General features: G+C 42.5%; 1 protein-coding gene across 1 annotated transcript; it reads left to right on the plus strand.

Annotated features, from left to right (window-relative positions):
- The first annotated feature begins 3,201 nt into the window (after window positions 1–3,201).
- PPP1R17 (protein phosphatase 1 regulatory subunit 17) lies at window positions 3,202–20,238 on the plus strand. Its single transcript, XM_036098662.2, has 5 exons — window positions 3,202–3,451; window positions 7,082–7,188; window positions 10,917–11,069; window positions 12,388–12,540; window positions 18,991–20,238. Exons 2-5 carry the CDS (start codon window positions 7,107–7,109, stop codon window positions 19,068–19,070), a joined length of 468 nt encoding a protein of 155 aa, XP_035954555.1. The 5' UTR covers window positions 3,202–3,451; window positions 7,082–7,106; the 3' UTR covers window positions 19,071–20,238.
- The last annotated feature ends 332 nt before the right edge of the window (window positions 20,239–20,570 follow it).

The raw sequence follows: 20,570 nt of genomic DNA on the forward strand, positions 1-20,570 counted from the left end.
GCTCTTGGACCTACAAATCATGTCATGGACACAATGGCCCCTTGCACTTACACTGGGAGCACAGTAGGCCAAGGGTCCATGACTTCAACACTGCACATATGTGGCTGTTATTTAGAGCTCTCTGAGGTATAGATTTACATTACCATCTGCCATCTCAGTTGCTGTTTACATCTGCTTTAAAAGGGGGGTGGTGGGCATAATCAATTAAAGTGTGCGTAGAAAGCCCTGGGGGAAAAAAAAAAAAAAACCACTGCAACTACAACCTGAACTTGGGATAAGTACACATGTCTATCCAAAGAGGAAATAAGGAATTCATACTCTCTTCTCTCTTTGAAATATTCCCTTTGATTTGGGGAAATTATGTGACAAAAGAGTGTTTTAAAATTCCTAACACAGTTTAGCTTCTCTGAAGAGCTTCAGAAATATTCTCAACTATATATGTTTTAAAATTTATTGGTAAATGTATTGGTAAATGAGACTTGATATAAATTTAAAACTTTTCTCTAGGGACGCCTGGGTGGCTCAGTTGGTTAAGCGACTGCCTTCGGCTCAGGTCATGATCCTGGAGTCCCAGGATCGAGTCCCGCATCGGGTTCCCTGCTCAGCAGGGAGTCTGCTTCTCCCTCTGACCCTCCTCCCTCTCATGCTCTCTCTATCATTCTCTCTCTCTCAATAAATAAATAAAAATCTTAAAAAAATAATAATAAAACTTTTCTCTATGAAAGACTCTATTAGGAGTTTGAAAAGACAGCCCATAAACTGGGAGAAAACATTTGCAAACTGTATTTCTTATAAAGGACCAGTATCTAGAATACATAAGGAATTTTTAAAGCTCAACAGTAAAAAAAAAAAAACAATCCAATTAAAAAATGGGCAAAAGACATGAAGAGATATTTCACCGAAGAAACATGCAGATGGCAAATAAGCCCATGAAAAGAGGTTTTACATCACTAGTCTACAGGGGAATGCAAATTAAAACCACAATGAGATACCACTACACCTATACCTATGAGAATGACTTTAAACAATTGTAACAACACTGAATGCTGGCAGAGAAACTGGATCTCTCATAAATGGCTGGCAGAAATGTAAAATGGTGGAGCCACTTTGGAAAACAGTTTGGCAGTTTCATATAAAATTAAACATGCAACTGCCACACAAGCCAGCAATTGCACTCCTGGGCATTTATCCCAGAGAAATGAATACTTATGTTCATACAAAAGCCTATACATGAATTTTTATAACAGCTTTATTTGTAATAGCCAAACACTAGGAACAATTCAGATGTCCTACAACAGGTAAATTGTCATCTGTTGGCACATACCATGGAATACTAGGCAGCGATTAAAAAGGAACAAATTACTGATGCATGAAACAACTTGGATGAATAGCCAGGAATAATGCTGAGTGCAGAAAAATAGCCAAATCCAAAAAATTTCATACTGTATGATTCCATGTATATAACATTTTGGAAATAACAACAGTATAGAAATGGAGAATAGATTAGTGGTTGAGGGAGTTAAGGAGTGGGTGGGAGCAGGGAGAACGAGGAAGGGAAGGGGAGGCAGGTGGGTGTGACTATGTAAGAGCAACATGAGGGATTCTTGTGGTGATGGGATGATCCTGTATCTTGAGTGTATCGATACCAAAATACCGTTGAGATACTGTCCAATAGTTTTGCAAGATAACATCATTGGAAGAAATTGCTTAAAGGGTACAGGAGACTTCTCTGTATTATTTCTTACAACTGCATGTGAATCTAAATTATCTCAAAAAATGTTTAATTTAAAAAAAGAAGAGTTTAGGAAAAAGTGTATTTTTTCCACTCAAGTTTGGAAATGAAGATGCTGCTAACCACACTGGCCAAAAAGGCTGTTGATAAGAAGATAAAGCAGGCGGTTGGGAATAGAGAACTGCTTCTAGGGACTTTCACTTAGCATCCAGGGTCCCCCTTCCTAGCCAGGAGCATTACCTTTTGGCAGCCTCCATCCCTTTCCAGGAGATTCCAACAAGGACCAAGACAAACGAATCCAACAAGGAAGCCTGCTCCAGCAGATTTGTGACCGTGGCCTCTGAATAAATTCTTACCCTAGGAGTCAACCTCAGGATGAGTTTCATATGATTCCAGCCCTATTATTTGGGATGCTGGCAAATGCAAAGGGGGAATCAGCCACTCGATACTGGTGACCAGCAGGTGGTTGAAGCCAGCGAGTGGCCTTCAAGAACAGCGCTGCATGCAGCTTCTGGAAAGAAAGGAAACCACATGCGTGGTTTGTACTGTACCTCATCTATGAGAACCCACCTCTTGGGCATCACTGGTGGGTGGTCTCTTGGCTGCCCTCAGGGGTCTCAAGCCCCTCCCGCTGATCCCTACCTCATCCCCTAGACTAACCTCCCTGCTCTTCATGCCCAGACCACAGACTACGAACTCCTCTGCTAGGCACAGGACATTTCCTCCAGTGAGCTTGCCCCAAACACAGAACCTTCTTCTCCATATGACAGCACATCACACTGCCAGCCTCGCTTCAGCACCCTTTGCTCCCCCTGCCCTTTCCTGGACTGCATATGAATTCCTCATATTAGCACATTTGCTTTGGTTCCTTTGAAGGAGCAAATTTTCCCTGGCCTCCACACCTACCCCAGATGGTGAGGGTTGCTTTCTTCACTATGCGCTGTTCTTTCTGAAATGCTCTCTTTGGCAAGCAGTGCTGCAAACAGGTTAAGAGCAAGGACTCTACATCCCATTGCCCAATGCAAACTCTAGCCTTACCATTTACTAGCAGAGAGGTCTTGTGCAGATGATTTATCAACTCAGCGCCCCATCAGTGAAATGGGGATGCGGACAGCCACTTCTCTGGCAAGGCTGTTATGAAGATGAAATGTGTAAAGAAGAGTGCCTAGCCTTCAGGAAGCCTTCTGTAAATGTCAGCGATTGCTATTATTCTTCTCACCCTGATACTACTCTAAGGGGCCCGGATGGTGAGTGAAAGTACTTTGAATTTACACTCAAGTAGATCTTAGCTGAGTCACCTTTTGGGCAAGTCACTTAATATGACTGTGCCTCAGCTTCCATATTTGCAAAGTCGGGCCAAAAAACAAACAAACAAACAAAAAACCCTACTGCGTAGGGTGGTTCTAGCTGGCTTGTCTAGATCTCTCCAGCCTTGCACACTAGGTACTCAAAGCACAACTCTGTATTGTGTTTTTGAAATGGACAATTATTGCAGTTGGGAGCAGAGACAGCGAGATTAGTCCTCTTTCCCTCTCCATCCCCCTTGCCCTGGCGCCTGTGAAACGGAGCATCCCCATGGCAACAGCAGCAGCTGGTCCCTAGATAAGAGGAACTGGAGCCGGGCAGCAAGCAGCGGCTGCAGCAGAAGAGCCGGCCCAGCTTCAGGGAGGAGGCTTGCCCTCCCCATCTCTCGCCTCATCCCAGCGCCTGCACTCATTGGTAAGTGTTTCCAATTTTTACTCCAAGAACTTTCCTGGCAAGAAAAGCAAATTTCCAATAAGGTACAGCTTCCTTATGGTTGCTGGGACAAAGAGGGCTGCAGCTGGTAGAGCAAGGGCGGGGAGGGGGGCCGCGGGGGGCGGGGGTGCAAGGGTGTGCTTTCTGGAGCAAGGCTAAACTGGGGCTAGGTGGGGAGCAGGAAAAGGTATCACCTTCAAGACATTTTTTCTAAGGGAGGTAGAGTCCTGAATTCTGTGAGAGTCAGAATTCTTGCAAATTAAATTGCTAAGTTCCAGAGAGGAATATTGGTGTATCTGCATATTCTCACAGTGTGGGAGGCTGGGGCGAGTGTACTTACCAAAAAACCCTTTCCGTGCCCTACTTCAAGGAAGAGTCACTCCTAGGAGGAATACTGCAAATTTAGTCTTTTAATGAACAAACTTGATTTTAAAACGTAGTACTTTTTGACCTGAATTAAATCCTCTAGTTAAAAAGAGATTTGACAAAGGATATGAATTGTACATAATCAGATACCACACTGGGCTGTAGACATAACCTAACTTTTTATTCCATCAGGTAAATCCAGAGCTGATTACTTTCGGGAAATTCTTTAGAATTTTTTAGAATTTCATTACGACTAAGCCACGTTTCAGCTTGCTCCTAAGAATCAGTAGTACCATGTTCCCCAGACTTGGAAAGGGGGGGCCCTGCCATTGGTTTGTACCTTGGATCGCTCTAATCTCATTATTAGCTTTGGAGAAGGCCATGGATGGGGCCAGGAGATGGCTCCAATGGTTCAGTGAAGATATACATGCCATAATCACAAGGGGAGCATGGCGAAGAACAAACAAAGCAACCTACACTTCTTAAAGTGTCAGCATGTGCTGGGATCTGGGCTGGAAACCCTACACACGCTGTATTGTGAATACTGTCAATCCTGGAGAAGAGCCACTATCAGCCCATTTTACAGATGTGGAAACTAAGTTTTCAGGAGGGCATACCACTTTCCCAAGTTCACCCAGCTAGAGAGTGGTACAAGTAACCAAACATTTGCTCTACCCCATATTGCACCAAATGCTTGCAGTCAGTGGCCTGGAGTTAAACTTCATATTCTAACATCCAACTAAGGAACTTACTCGGTATTTAGAGAAAGGACAAAATTCCCAACCTACTTCTGACCTCAGACTGAACTGACCAATGTTTTTTAGCTGAGGAACTGATACTCCTGCCCTAAACTAGGAGCAGCTCTGTGCTGGTGGAGGCTGGCTCCCCCTCCCACCCCGTCCTCAGCTGCAGCCCCTGCTCCGGCTTGTCTGTCCTTCTGCAGTCTGGTGGAGTTCCTTCCCAGTCCCCTGATCTCTCAGTTCCTGTTCTCAGAAGAGAAGGTGACTGGTCTTCATCAGCTACAGAGCAATGGCTGCCATGGATGGAGTACCCGCAATGTGCAAAGCCGCGAGGTGTTCTAGTTAACCCTTATATAGTAGCTCTGTGAGGTAGATGCTGTTATCTCTATTTTACAGATAGGAAAAGGGAGGCTAGGAATGGGATGGGGGACAGAGAGGGACCTATGTCTCTGGGTGCCTATCGACGGGCACACCACAAGGATGCTAGGCTTTGCTCATTCTAGCATAGCAGCTGTCACTTATAGAAGAAAGGGCAAACATGATTATATCGTACTTGGGCTCCATTTACCCTCACTACATCACGAAGATTTAGCTACTTCATCAAAGTCATACAGCTTTTTTAGTAGAGAGCTGAGATTTTACCTAGATCCCCTGGAACTCGAAAACTCAGATTCAAATTAAATAACCCGCTATTGAGCACACAGGAGTGGCCATGTGATCCAAGTACAAAGAAGAGCTGACTGTGGGTGGAGAAAGGGAGAGGGGGACCATTGCCAGAGGGGACCTAGAGTAGAAGGCAGGAGGCCTGGGTTCGAGTGATCACTCTGACTCTGAGCGTGCTACTGATACTAGGTGACCTCAATGTCTTTGGGCCTCAGCTGTCCTTCCGGAGAATGAATATTTCGTGACTAGGTCCTCCATGGGGTGATTTCCAGCATAGAGTCAAGGACAGAGCCCGCGATTTTCTGCCCAGAGAGGAGGAAGATTCGTTAAGTAGGTGCACAGGCCGTATTTGAGGCTGTCACTTCACCTCTGGGCCTCAGCACTGAGCCCACTCATCCCGACTGATGGTCCATAACTCCCTTCTCTGCTCAAGCAGGTGGGGGCTAGCCACCCAAGTGAGCATCATATGGTCCCAGGGAGCTGGCAGTCTCTATACAAACACTAAAACAATGGTCAGAATTGATTTCTGCTAAAGTCACTCAGTACAATCAGTCTGCTCAGAGTGACACTAAAAGCCAGGGTCAAGTAATCCGTGAACAGCTCCATCTGCTATGCAGTGATCTCAGCTCGTGGCGGGGCGGGGGGGGGGGGGGGGGAGGAGGAGCGGGGGGAGAAGCCCTCCAGCCTTCCTGGAGAAAAACTGGCTTATTCCTCAGAAGACGACTGAGTTGAACTCATTCTATGAACCTGAAATGTTAACACCACTAGTCCCTGTGTTCATCTGCATGCCAGTGAACCAGGAATCTCAAGAAAAGAGGATCGGTTTGGGTCATTTTAATCTTATTCCTCTCTAAACATTCTTACTATGATGGGACATGAGTAATAAATTATCAGGAAGAAACAGAATCAGATTCTGTAAGTCTCAACTAATGCATTTCTCATTCAGACCTGTCACATGTCCATTCTGGATTTCCACTCCTCCTGGACAATGGCTACAGCTAATAGCACTGGAAAGTTCAATGGATTTGTGGTTTAGGAAAAATGGGGGGAAGAGGGAGCAGACTTGCTCTAGTGTCGGAAATCTCTAGGGAGAAAATAATAAGGATCCATTTCAAGAGCTAGATTTTTTTCCTACAAATCTCATTACTTTATAGTTATTTTATATTATATACTTCATGCTATATGTATGTAATGCATATATATACATGCTATATGTATGTAATACGTACATGCATATAAAATATAGCATGTAATGATAGAAAACCAGAGGCTTGGTTCAATTTGCGTTCAAAAGAATCACTGTCTGAGAGTCTTAGGTGTCTACTGGAAGTCTTCAGAACTGGATTTAGATCCAGGCTGTTTAAAAATTTGGATCTTGGCTATTTAATAATTGTGTGACTAAATAAATTAATTGTATTTTCTGATCCTTGGTTTCTTCATCTGCAAAGTAGGCATAATCCTATTTTGCAGAACTCAACAGAAAATACAGACAAGATTTAATCAAGAGTTTCTGTAATTCTCAGCTAACTCATTTCTAATTCAGAATTGACAAGTATTCGTTCTGAAACTCCCACAGTGCTTCTGAAAGAAGATAAATATTGAACATTTGATGCACGGCAATTATCAATAAATCCGTGTGTGTGTGTGTGTGTTTGTGTGTGTGTTTCATTTATTTTGACTTAAATCTTAAGTTAGAGCTTCTAGTAGGTAATAAAAGAAGCAGATTTGAAAAATAGGATTAAATTGAGAATGTAATAGTAAGTGATCAATAAATATACTCATTTCATAAGTGAACAAATGAACAAAGGACACACTAATGGCCTTGTTTCTTATGCTTCCCTAGTGCTGCCCAAGAAACACCTCCTTCGATGATGTCCACTGAACAAATGCAGCCATTGGAGCTCCCAGAAGACAGACTGGACAAGCTAGACCCTCGTTGTGACCACTTAGGTAAAAGCCCCAGCGTGAATGTCAGTAGTGGAAGTCAGAAAGGAGGGGTCTCTGCCATTCTCTGCAAGTCAAAGGGAGGCCCCCTGAAACCCAATCGTGTGTACCTTCTGGTGACAGCCAACACCAGATGGACAGGCAAATAGCCATGACTCTGTGGGGTCTGCCGTGTAAATATTAGCGGAGGCACGGAGAGAGGTTCATTAGAGTTACAAAAAGAGAGAAAAGGCATTGTCCTCTTTTTTGGGTCTGACCGAGTCCCAGGCAGAGCATTTTTGAGGCAATAAGTGAAATGTGGCAACAGAGCTTGTTTCTAGTATTTGCCAGCACACTTACACCCCATGTGCAGTGCCAATAAAATATTTCAAATATCTCTCTTTGCCTATCAAGACAGAATTTTAAATAGCCTTTTTCTGCTTTATTGTCAATCTGTTTCCTTTCCAGAACGGACTTTTTGCATAACCTTTGTAATGAAAATACCAGAAACATTTCTGCCTCTACCCATTTCTAAAAATGAGACACTCAGACGTTTGATGGATAGGCCTTTTGCATATTCATAGCCTTTGTTTATGTCTCGCCTGGTTATGACTCTCCCCCCTCCCCATTTGCCATCAAGATAGTTTATGTTCAGGATTTCTCCAAAAGTGGGAAAAAGTGCAATTGAAGTAAAAGTCAAAACTGAAGCAAATGCCTTGCTGTACTGTGCACTGAGTCGCATCCTGGGCTGGAATGGTGACCCATGACTGGTCTATATCCAGCCTGTCCTTCCAAAGACCCCCACAGCTGGGCAGCACTCATTCTGAGCAATATTTATTCATTCAACAAATGTCTATGGTATGTATGATATGGGGAGAAATTGTGCTATGTGGCAATAAATTTTTAAAATTGCATTTTCAGCTAGGCATTAAGAAACATAGGGGAGGGGGTGGAGGGATGGGATAATGGGGTGATGGGCATTAAGGAGGGCCCTTGATGGAATGAGCACTGGGTGTTGTATGCAACTGATGAATCACTAAATTCTACCCCTGAAACGAATAATATGAAATTGAATTTAAATAAAGAATTTTTTTAAATAAAAAAAGAAGAAAAAAAGAAACATGGTCCCAAGAGCCTGAACTTACTCCTGATGCCATAATCTGCCAGGAATGTGACCTTTAGCCTTTCATCTGGCCTTCTAAATCTCAGTTTCCTCATCGGCAAATTGGGGATAATTGTACACCTTCCTTGTGGGCTTAGTGTGAGAACTGAATGAGATCGTGTGTTTAGGATATGTTATGAATATTTAACAACTGGTAAAACACAGGCATTGATGAATCAGAGAAGGTGTTGGTCATTCCCACACACTAGAAGGATGTGAAATCATCTGGTATATAAAAGTACTCAATAAAGTTCCCTCTCACCTCTGTTTTTTTGTATATGTAAACTTAAAAGCATATGGTTCAGTGCCTTACATGCAGTATGATCTCAATAAATGTTTATTAAATTGAAATGATTGGATGGAATTATTCAAATCCTGTAGGTGAAAGGAAATATTTATTACTATTAAATATGGCTGAAGGGAATGATGCTATTTGATTTTTGGTTATGTACTGTGATCTTTGGATGATGCAGGCATAATAATGTGTGGTTACTAGCTATTTCTAATGGTAGTTTTCTCATGTATATTGTGTTTTCTAAAACAAAAGACCATCCAGACATAAAGTCCAATAGACCGTAGCAACTTGAAAGGAAGGACTATTTCTTATTTGTCTTTTTAGTCCTAGAATCTTGCCCAAGGCCTGGCATAGAGGAGGAGCTTCATCAGTGTTTGTCGAATAAATACATTATGAATGACACAGGTTATGTCTAGACCCACGAAACTGAAGGGAACAAGTTTGACACATTTAATCCTCCACGTTTTAAAGACACTGACCTGAATATTTACATAAAAAAGAAACAGAGAGGGGGCACCTGGGTTGCTTAGTCCGTTAAGCATCTGCCTTCGGGGATCCCAGGGTCCTGGGATCCAGCCTTGAGTTGGGCTCCCTGCTCTTCGGGGAGCCTGCTTCTCCCTCTCCCTCTCCTGCTGTTCCCCCTGCTTGTGCTCTCCCTCTCTGTCAAATAAATAAATAAAATCTTTAAAAATAAGTAAATAAATCTTTAAAAAAAAAAAAGGAACAGAGGAAAAAAGAAAGAAGGGAGGAAGGAAAAGAAGAAGGGGCCGAACATTTCCAATTAATCTCTGAATTTCCCCAAATCCATTCACAGTTGTAGATGTATAAAACACAGGCCATAGAGAGTTTCCAGAGAAGACAGACAGCTTCATTATCTGTGGCTTCTTTGAACCCTAATAGACTCTCTCCTTATACATAACATGCTTGAGTTCATTCATTCAAGCATACATTCAACAAATATTTATTAATTGCTGTAAGGGGATAAAAACACAAGATACCTGTCATCAAAGGAGGCAAAGAAGACATATGCAGAAAATGTGTTACATGAGCAAAAATCCTGTGGATATCCAGAAAATGAGAAAGGACACCCAGGACTGGGAAAGACTTATGGAGACAAGGCAGGAAGGTGGGCTTTCCTTTGGGCTTTGTGGAAGGTTAGGGGTTGAGCAATGACCAGAATGAACATTCTTTTGAAGATCTAAAATATATCAAATGTAACAACTTCTTTACCAACATTAGCAAATGTAGTCCTCTCTCTCTGTCTCTGTCACACACACACACACACACACACACACACTGATTTAAAATTATCCCCACTTTAAAAGTTGAGACAATATTAAAGTTCCTAGAAATTAAGGCCCAAGTTCTCAGAACTAACAAGTGACAGAGTCAGCAACTGAACTCGGATCAGTCCACTCCACTTATCCATTCAAAATGCATTTATGGGAGGGAGAGGCAATTAAGAATAAAATTATCAAAAGGATATAATCCTTAATCTCTAAGAAGGCTGTGTCAAGAGCAGGAGATAAACCCTGATAGAACAAACAAGTGTCATTGTCTAGAACAATGACAGAGACGCTCAAAGAAGCACACCATCAGCCAAAGCCTTGAGGAGTCAGATGGAGCAGAGAACATACTTTCATGGGAAAGGAGTGATCACATTGGACTCATCACACACACTGACATCTGATGGACACGATGTAGAATCCAAGCTTCATGAGCTCGGGAGACTGAGGAAGGTAAAGAGCTGAGTAAGAAGACAAGAGGACCTGAGTGAGGCTGGGCAAATGGGAGAATTGGATTGCCAGTGGGGAAGTGGATGAAGAGGCCAATGCTGAAGGCAAGTGTGAATGGTCAGCGCGATCTGGCTGGCCACAGAAATGAAGGCAGGTGAGGAATTTGTGGAGAACCTTATTACAAGGCTGGAGTCTTCAAGAGAGCAAGCCTTGAGCAAAAATTAAGAAAGAGCATTTAGCAAAGAAAACCTATTCTATCAGAAATTCAACTCAAACCTACTCTGTGGCTTGCCTAACTATATTTTAAAGTTCTTCTTTGCTTTGATTATCTGGCCATTGGAGCTCTCTTCATTTGGAGTTTTATAGACTATCCCAGTTTTCTGTTTTATTCTATGTATTTGTGCAAGGCTACGAAAATCTTCTGTACGCTAGGCCAAAATATATAAATCCTTTTCTTTTTCAGACCAAATGGCTTCTGCAAGTACTTGGAAACCAACCAGTTTGTGAGTGACCCTTACTCATGTTATATTCTTTTTTTTTCTTTGCATCCTATCAACATCAGATGACCTTTCAGACCAGTTCATTAAAGACTGTGATCTCAAAAAGAAGCCAAGAAAGGGAAAAAATGCACAGGTTGCCCTGAATGTTGAGTCAGACCAAAAAAAGCCAAGGAGAAAAGATACACCAGCATTGCACATCCCACCTTTTATACCAGGTAATGGACAATGAGGTCAGTTTGCACGTCTGTGAAGGGGGGCCACTACCACTAGATCACATTGGTCTTACAACTTTTTCCTCACATATTTGGGTGTTTTTAAGTCACTCGTACTCTCCCTGCACCTGTCTTCATTACAGTATGACCAGCTGCTATATCAAATGAATTCCAAAATGTTAGTGGCACAACGCAAGGTTTTTTTCACTCATCAGTAGTGCGAGTTGGGGAGGCAGGTTCTGCTCCAAACGGTAATTCAGGGACTCCGGCTGATGGAGGTTCGGACATCACCAGTACGTGGCTTTCAAAGTCACCATGAGCATTAGCATCCAGCAGGCATGTGGATGAGGGGTAACGAGGGGTGGTGGGGGTGGGGCAGAATAGACTGGAAGACTGGAAGACCCGAAAGTGGCCCACATCACTTCCTTCAGTCACAAACCTCACCTGACTGCAAGGGAGGCAGAGAGATGCCGCCCAGCTGTGTGTGTGCCCAGGAGAAAAGCAAAATGGTTTGGGGAACAGCTACCGTGTCTCCATAACAACCTCATGTGTGATGTGTGACTCTCTTGCTTCCCAAAGTTTTGTTTGTTCTTACTTCCTTTTCTCCTTCCCTCCGGGCCATTGATCTAGTGTCCTCGCCACTCACAACCCACTTGGAGGGAGACAAAACAAATAGAACACAGAGCTTCCTGAGAAGGAACTGTCAGTTTTATAGGAAATAATGGAAGCGCATAAATGGCTGAAATATGCAGTAAGTGGTAAGGCCATAATGAGGTCCTTTCATAAGGACCCCGAGAGCTCAGCCTGGGCAGGGAATTGTGGAAAGTTGTGTAGAGGAGGCTGCTGTCAGAGAGTTTGTAATTGATGGAGGAAATGTCACGTGTGGGAGAGGTGAGAAGGCAGGTAAGTCCCTGAAGAGCAGAGCATGTGGCTTGCAGAGCAGCAAATGATCCACTGCTCTAAGGAGGATGGACCCCGCAGGTGGACAGACCTGGGCTCACTTCCTGGCTCGGACCCCTACGAGCTGTGTTACTGTGGCCATGTTTTCTGTGCCTCGCCTTCCTCAGATAGGTGATAGTGACAGTAATATTAAGTTCCTCAGGGTTTTGTGAGGCTAAAATAAAATCAGGCATGCAAAACCCTTTGTGTCACCTCAACAGATACTAATTCCTAATACAAAAAAAGCTTTTATTAAAATAAGTTTGAAAAGCTATACTGACTACCATCACTAGGGATATGTGCAAATACGCATGCATTGTCCTTATGTATCAGGATATATGTATATGACCCTGTTTCTCCCTCTGTTTCCCTAACCACGCAGGTGTCCTTTCAGAACAATTACTTAAAAGATACGACATTCAAGAGAGACACCCAAAGGGCAAAATGAGTCCAGCTCTTCATAACACTGACCTGGAACAGAAAAAACCAAGGAGAAAAGACACACCTGCCCTGCACGTGTCCCCCTTTGCAGCAGGTAAAAAGGCTGGTGCAAGGCATTTGCAGGGGGTGATGGGACCAGGTCAAGAACCTTACCATCTGGAGGTGCCACGGGCATGGCCTCTGTCTTGGCCCAGCAAGCTGTGTCACACAGAAGCGCTCTGTGGGGGGAGCAGCATTTACTGCTGCCTTTCAGGCTTACCTTCCCTGGCAGCTCCCCCAGGGCTGACTGGGAGCTGGGGGAGGTTCAGGGCATTCCTCGTGCTTCAGCAGAACTGGTCAGATCCACTGAGCCAATGAAATAGAAATGTCAGTGGGTCCTTGAAAAGAGTTGACATATCCTCCTCCCCAGCCTTCCATGGATCATGCATCCTACGACTGATGGCTGATTCTCCCAAGACATCTGGCTGGCTGTATTGACCAAATCTTCAACGAGAGAGAGAGAGAGAGAGAGAGAAGGAGAGAAAGAGAGATACAGAAATAGCGAGAGCTATCTTTAGTAACAAATTATAGAAACAATCCCTGAAAGTATCATCTTTTTTCTTAGATGAAATAGTATTTATTGTTAATTTTGTCAGGTATGATAATGGCATTTTAGTTATGGTTTTAAAAAGCTTTTAGTGTTAGAGATACATACAGAAGCGTTACAGGGAATTTGCTTTACAATACTCAAAAATAAAGACAATTAGATAAAACAAATGACAAGATGTTAATAAGTATTAATTATATGGTTTTCTATATATATATATGAAAATATGAAAACTCCCATAATAAAAATGTTAATTTATTTTATTTTTTTATTTAAATTCAATTAATTAACATACAATGTATTATTAGTTTCAGAGGTAGAGTTCAATGATTCATCAGTCTTACATAACACCCAGTGCTCATTACCTCATGTGCCTTCCTTAGTGTCCCTCACCCAGTTACCCCACCCCCCTCCCCTCCAGCAACCCTCAGTTTGCTTTCTATGATTAAGAGTCTCTTATGGTTTATCTCCCTCTCTGATTTTGTCTTGTTTTATTTTTCCTTCTCTTCCTCTATGATGCTCTGTTTTGTTTCTTAAATTCCACATATGAGTGTGATCATATGATAATTGTCATTCTCTGATTGACTTATTTCACTTAGCATAATACCCTCTAGTTCCATCCACGTCATTGCAAATGGCAAGATTTCTTTTTTTTTAATCCTGAAAGTATCATCTTCATGAGAGCTATCTTAATATGTGTCAAATCAAACTCAAAAATCTTGCTGAACTCTGTGCACAGCCCAGACTATGCAGTAGCCAAAATAGTGAAATATAGCCTTGTCCCTGAGAATTTTATGTGGAGGTTAGGGAATAAGACATATATACTCATGATTAGATTATAAGACTAAGTGTGTGTCTCTCTGTGTGTGTGTGTGTGTGTGTTAGAGATATTTGGAGGGTGGTGGCAGAGAAGAAAATGTACTATTGTTTATTGAGACCCTACTAAATATTAGGTAGGGAGTTTGGTATGTCTCATGGATTTTTTAAAATCAGCTGAATAACACAAGAAAGGTAGCTGTTAACTCCCTTTATAGGTAAAGAAACTGAAAGAGAATTTCAGTAACTTAAAGTCTTCTGTGGATGGCATTGATGGATGGATAGCTGCTTGGCTGATTGGTTGGATTGATGATGGGATGATTAGGTGGACAGATAAATGGACCAAATTATGTTCAGGATCAAACACAATGATGTGGCAGAGCTGGGGCTCTAAGACAGGTCTGTCTCACCTGTGGGCAGTTTTTCACTGTTTTGGCACTACGGCAATCCAGAAGGGACACTTTGGGAGATGGGATTTTGTTGTTATAGAACTATGTTTCCCCATTATTTTATTTAATAAAGAAAAAAATTGAAAGAAGGCTCAAAAGAAGACATCATGAATAGGCAGTCAGGAGTACAGACAAGGTTACTGATTTCTGTGGAGCAGAGCCAGGCAAGGAGGCATGGAGCCTGAGGAGGCACTTCTCTGGAGAAATGGACTGAAGACCAACTGGCAGGATCTGAACTGCCTCAAACATGCTTCTCATAAGCTGCATGCATTCCTACCTGCACTGATCCTCCAACCCATCATACATTTCCTGCACTTCTGCCTCTGTCCTGGTTCTAGTCACCTTTGAAGACTCAGCTAGCTCAGAGTCTCTGCTAACAGACTCCTCCAAGTCCAAAATGAATCTTTTCTATTCTGAACTAACTCTGTAGTAGACACGGGCATGCAAATACCAAGACTTTGTCATCTCTTTCAGTATGGTCTTTATGGATCTTGCTGCCATTATTGTAGCTGTTCTTAACATTGACTTACAGTTGATGAATTCATGAGAACTGTGCTGGTATTGACCTTGATATCTAGTCCAGTCCCTTTTATATAGCAATACTCAGTAAGTATCTGTTGATTTGATATTCTATTTGGAAAGCACAATTCTGCAATTCCAAGTTCTCCATTAGGAGACTTTATTTTTTACCCATTCTTATATTTGTTTTTTATTGAAGTTCTCTTAGGGAAAGACTTGGTAGAGGAACAAAAATATTTATGGGCAGAGAGTCACCTTAGCACACAGCACTGAACATGGGCTTTGCAGTCAGAAAGGTCTAAGTTTGATATCTGGTTCTGATCATTCTAGCTTTGTGACCCTGGGCAACTAGCACAAACAAAAGAGCCTCCTTCATTCCATCCATCTCTGAAAGCAGGACCATAAAATCTGTCTCCCAGGATTGTTAACATAATTAAATAAAGCACATAAAGCACCTAGCACAGATCCTGGTGTTTTGAAAGTCCTCAATAAATGTCAGTTCCTCTCCATTCCCTTCAACCTGATATTCTTTGAGATTACTCAAACCATTTCTAAAGGTGAGAATTTTCCTAGCCTCAGTGTTTTACCTTTCCATATAAACCTACTGATTCAAGGGACTTCCTAAAATGTTGAGCCCTGTTTCTCTGGCAATGGATGCTGCCCACATCCCAATATCCACATCTTAGGAGAGCAGGTTCCTAGTTGAATAAAAAAAAATGTTTCTCAAACAGGGCAAAATACACAGAGCTGGAGAGGGAGGCTGTATATCCATGGACTCTATACATATTATGGAATTCCTTGAATCAGCAAATCTCTGTGTTGCATTTGCAATTATAGATGGTGTTCTATGATTCTAGCTTTTATTAGCATATTAGCTGAAGCACTTTATTTTTGAAGAGCCTTTTAGTATCTAAAGATTTGGCAGTAGTCGGAATGCTAGTTAAGCTGATAAGGATAGAGCCTTTGGCAGATGTTCAGAGAGACTCATATTCGTTCTAATAAGGGTGTTGAGAGGAACTCACAGACAAATGCACTCTGGAGACATCTCCTCTCATTAGCCCTTGGCAAGTGAAGACTGGACAAGGATTATCTCTCTCTTCTAAATCTCTTGCTAACTACCTTCATTCCCCTAGGTTAATGAGCTTATCTGACAGGTTCCAACTGCCAGGCAACTCCTCAGTGAGGAATCATCTCCGGTTTTCTGGCCAACCCCAGGTTTGCTCCCAACTTGGCCCACATTTGCCAGGGCCACCCGTCTTGGTGACTACATGGCAGGGTGCACTGGGTTGTGATTAGTAAGATCTGAGTAGCCAAGACCTGCTTAAAAGAAAAAGAAGTCTTTAGTGAAGGTCTGTGGCAATGGGAACCAGAGAAAAAATCATGAGGCCGGAAGCATTGAAGAGAAGCCTCTTGGAAAATTGGCCCATGAGCTATGAATATTTGGAGATCGAAGCTCAATAATGTACTTGGAGAAATGGGACTGTTGCATCCTTTGAAAGTGACACCTCTTCTGTCCTGCTGGGAATAGAGTGTTCTCTCTGGTGTGGCTTGCCAGGACAGGAGGTATCTTAGCCCCAGCTCCCATACATCTGTCATGCAGGTAACCAGCTCTGAATGGGATCATGGCCTAAAATAGCTTGTTACAAGGCTAATTGGTTGACCCTTAGAGACCTGGGACTGACAGCTTTGGCCTTAAAAAACATACCAGGTTCTAACAAGCAGCCAAGTTCCGTAAACTCTCCTCCACAGAGAGTAGGAGGGTAGGAACTGACATTTTCTAAATTCCTACTGTACCCCAAGCCCTGTACTAGATGCTAGAATATCCTTTAAGACCCTCAAGTTTCGGTGGGGGGGGAGGGGATAGATGTATTTTCCAGTGATTCCTACAACGTGAAAGTGCTTTAATGGAGGTTCATGTAAAAGTGTGCCTGAAGCATCAAAGAATGTTGGTCTACATTTACCTGGCAGCGTCACCCCTTGAAGGAGATAGGATTTATTTTTTTTCCAGTTTCTCAGATGAATACACCAAGGCTCAGACAGGTTAAGTGACTTGCTCAAATTTAAATGACCACCAAAGAAGGCAAAGGTTCCGGGCTCTGGAGTACATTCCTTCAATGACACACCTCTGCTTCCCACAGGAGAACAGAGGATCGGGACTAGGTTAAACCACAGACCCGTGTTTATCAAACCTCATTCATCTTCAAAGGAACAAAGTCGAAGATCTGAAGCATCAAGAATAAAAATGTATTAATGACACAGAAGCTACTGATTTCAGCCTCACCCTAAGCAGTGACAGCCATGAAATCAAGATTTTCATGAGCTACCATATGTATTTTTCATTATAAGACACTAAAAATAATGCTTAACTATACTAATACAAATGCTAGTTCACTTTCCACTTGAAATTACCTCCCGTGTCCCTGTGGAAAGCCTAGCCTACTTTGGAAAGGGCTGACCTTGATGGCTAAACAGGCTCCTCCCTTCCCTGAAATCCCAGGACTTTTTTTTTTTTTTTGGCCCAGATGCTCATCTGACTAGGTTTCAAGGATACCCCAAGTAATCAGAAATTTAACTTGGATCTGGGAATTTAAACACTCTTGCCCACTTTGAATCAACTCAAATGTGGCTTAATGTGAAAAGATATCAAGGAAATCAGGACAGAAAGTTTGGGGGCTTAGCATAGTTAACTCTCTGTTCTTCTACCATGATAGCCTTAATTCCAAATAAAAATCTAAACCTCCTTGCAGCTGGTAGAAGAGAAAATATCACCCACTGTGTTTCATAAGTGATTTATGCAAAATCCTCAGTTTCAACCAGACTCTAGAAATTGTTTTTCTCCTCCAATAAATATCAGCTAATTGGTAAAGAACCCATATGAACAAACTAGGAACTGAATCAAATGAATAGTCATTAAGATCAACACATAGTTTTCATTAATTTGCCGCTGTTGAATGGAGTCCAGTGTTGTAGAAAGGCCTCTTGTGGTGCACAGCTTTCTACCCTCATGTTTAGATCTTTATGAAATGCTTAATGAACTGAAAGGTCTCTAATTATGAGAAGGTGGGGAAGATGCAAGGCCGTGGTGGTTGGCTGGAGTGGATGACAGAAATCATGGAGGACTCGCCTTGAATCACAGCTTCCTTTGTCTTTTTATTCAAATGACCCTACTTCACAATTTACAGGATGAGCAGAACCACCCAGCCCTCCTTGGATGGTCTTAACTGGGCTGATCAGTCCAGAAAATTGTGCCCAGGCTTCTGAATTTCAACGGCCAGTAAACTTTTAAAACACAAAATATATTGGAACCCAACATAGGGATAGTTTTGAATTTTGCCTAGTAAGGCTGCTAGAACACCAACCATCTGATGCTCCTAAAATTCCCAAAAAGAAAGGATATTTTCATCCTCCCAAAGAAGAAAATCAAATAAAAATAAAGAGCAACTTTTTAAAATTGTAGCCACAGAACTTAATGAACACTCACTACACTTTCTTGAATTTCTCCTTTTGCTCTGAACCACGTAAACTTTATCATCCACCAGTCCTGACATTTAGAAATGGCATGTTCAGAGCCTCAGCTCAGTCTTTTCCCCAGATGTTAGAAAAATGTGTTTAACTTTGACTTCATGCTGCTGACCCATTCTTTTCAAAGGGGAACCGAATTAGCACGTGTGAAAGGAGAAGCGGACACGGGGCTCACAGGTGTGAGCCTGTGTTTCTTGTTCAACTGGCACAATAACCCTTTACATAAGTATCAGTGCACGCCTTTTATATCCAAGAAAATTCAGATGTGGAAGTGTTAACTGGCCCAACACAGACTGAGCGAGTGGCAGAATGAGAGGTCCAAAGCAAGTGGATTCCAAAACCTGCTTGCTTTTTGTCTTCCTGTGCTGCTAACTTAAATGCAGACCATAGACCAGGGGGTCAACATTGCCTCTGACTCCCAGGTCGAGTGTCTCCTGGTCACCAGTGTGGTGCCTCATTGAGTCACAGCTCCTCTGGGCAGGCCAAATAAGGCACCCAGCGTCCTGACTCTGGTGGCACCTTTAACACTTAGCTGTGCAGATGCTAAGAGGTGTCTGGGTTGCCATGCTCCTGTGTGCCATGTCTACACTGTAAGGTTGTCTAATATTTTCATTAGAGGCACTTCATTGCAGATCGTTGCTTTGTTTTGCAGGTGTGACACTGCTCCGGGACGAGACACCCAAAGTGATCATGGAAGATGACGAAAAGGATGGTGACAAGATATCTATTTAAAGAGAGTTCTCCTGAGACCACTTGTAAATAGGTTAGATTGGTTCCCTGTGGCGACCTAGGAAAAAAATAGACTTGCTTCTGCTCTCATTTTGTGATAGTCCGCCTTTGAGATCCAGACACCTTTCCCCCAAGAGGCGTACTGTATCAGATTGCCAGGCACCTCTTTGTCTCGCTCCTCTTTCTTGAATCTGGTTTCTATTTTCACCTCTTGAATTTTCATTTTCTAATGCAGTGGAAAGGAAACAGATCATTCTAAATTAACAGGTAACAGGGAAAGCTCTAGTGTTCAGCTTCTCCATCAATTCATGGAGCAAAGAACATGAACGAACAGCATGGAAGTGCTTTATTTCTTGGTTTATGCTGGTGGGCAAGACTTGACTTCACATTATCCAAATAGTAGTTCAAGTGCGGACTCCCTGTTGCCAGTGAGGGAGGTGAGAATGTTTGGGTGCAGACTCAAATTGCTTTGGAGAACATGGTCTGATTGCTTTGGAGAACATGGTCTTTTATCTCTTTTATCTTTCCTCAAGAGTCCAAGTGTCTCTGGTGACATTTCCAAGGCCCTTGTAACAGATACCGTAACGGTGAATGTGCTGGGGGCATCAACCCAATCAACCATGCCTTGGCTGAGAATACCAGAGATAGAGAGTGCTGATCTACTGAGAAGCTTAGCGATATATCCTACTTATTTTTATTTTTTGAAACATCTCTTAACCATGTTGTCCTGAAATTTGTGAGCTGTGTCACACGTGAACCATTACCAATGATAGGTAGAATACTGTCTGTGATGAATTTACTTTTTAAAAAATTAATTAAGGCCAGTGGAAGGCCCCTCCCAGCATTCTCACTTATTTAGAACCCCCTATGCTTTCTTGGATGGGAAGGAAAGATGTGGTGTTAGCTACTGAGCAGGGGTCTATACGTAAGCCCTGTCCCAGCCTGCTGTCTGGGGGTGCCGTGGGGAACCTTTGCATGAGGGCCTCATCCAACAGATGATAGACATGGGGAAAGGCAAAAATTGTTGTTCAAAAGTAGAAAAGTGGGTATTCAAGCAGATCTTGCCTAAAAGTTTACACCCTGTTTACACCCTGGCTCCAGAAAGCTGTCTTTCTCACAAGTGTGGAAAAGATACAGGACACCGCTGGTAATAAAAATGCTTCTAACCACATGTTTATGTCCTGGTGCATTTCTTCTAAAAATTATTTACTTGCAGATATAAAGAGAAGAGGTTGCAAAAGAAAATCACAGGATTGATTTGTTTGTTTTTGACCCTACCTAGGCTTAACCATGTTTGAATCGGCCATTAATATTTAACAATCCAATCAGAAGAATTTGCATCAGAGTCTAGATTTCCAGATTCTCTTGGAAAAACACCTCAAGATCGGACAACCTTGGGCTTGATTTGAGGCATGACAGCCGTCAGCTGATGCTGGGCACCAGATGCCCTTTGAGAAGGAGCACACATTCTCCACCGCCCTCCGCCCCCACGCGAGTGTCTCC

This window comes from Halichoerus grypus, chromosome 12 (genome assembly GCF_964656455.1).
Source record: "Halichoerus grypus chromosome 12, mHalGry1.hap1.1, whole genome shotgun sequence".
NCBI classification, from domain to species: Eukaryota; Metazoa; Chordata; class Mammalia; order Carnivora; family Phocidae; genus Halichoerus; species Halichoerus grypus.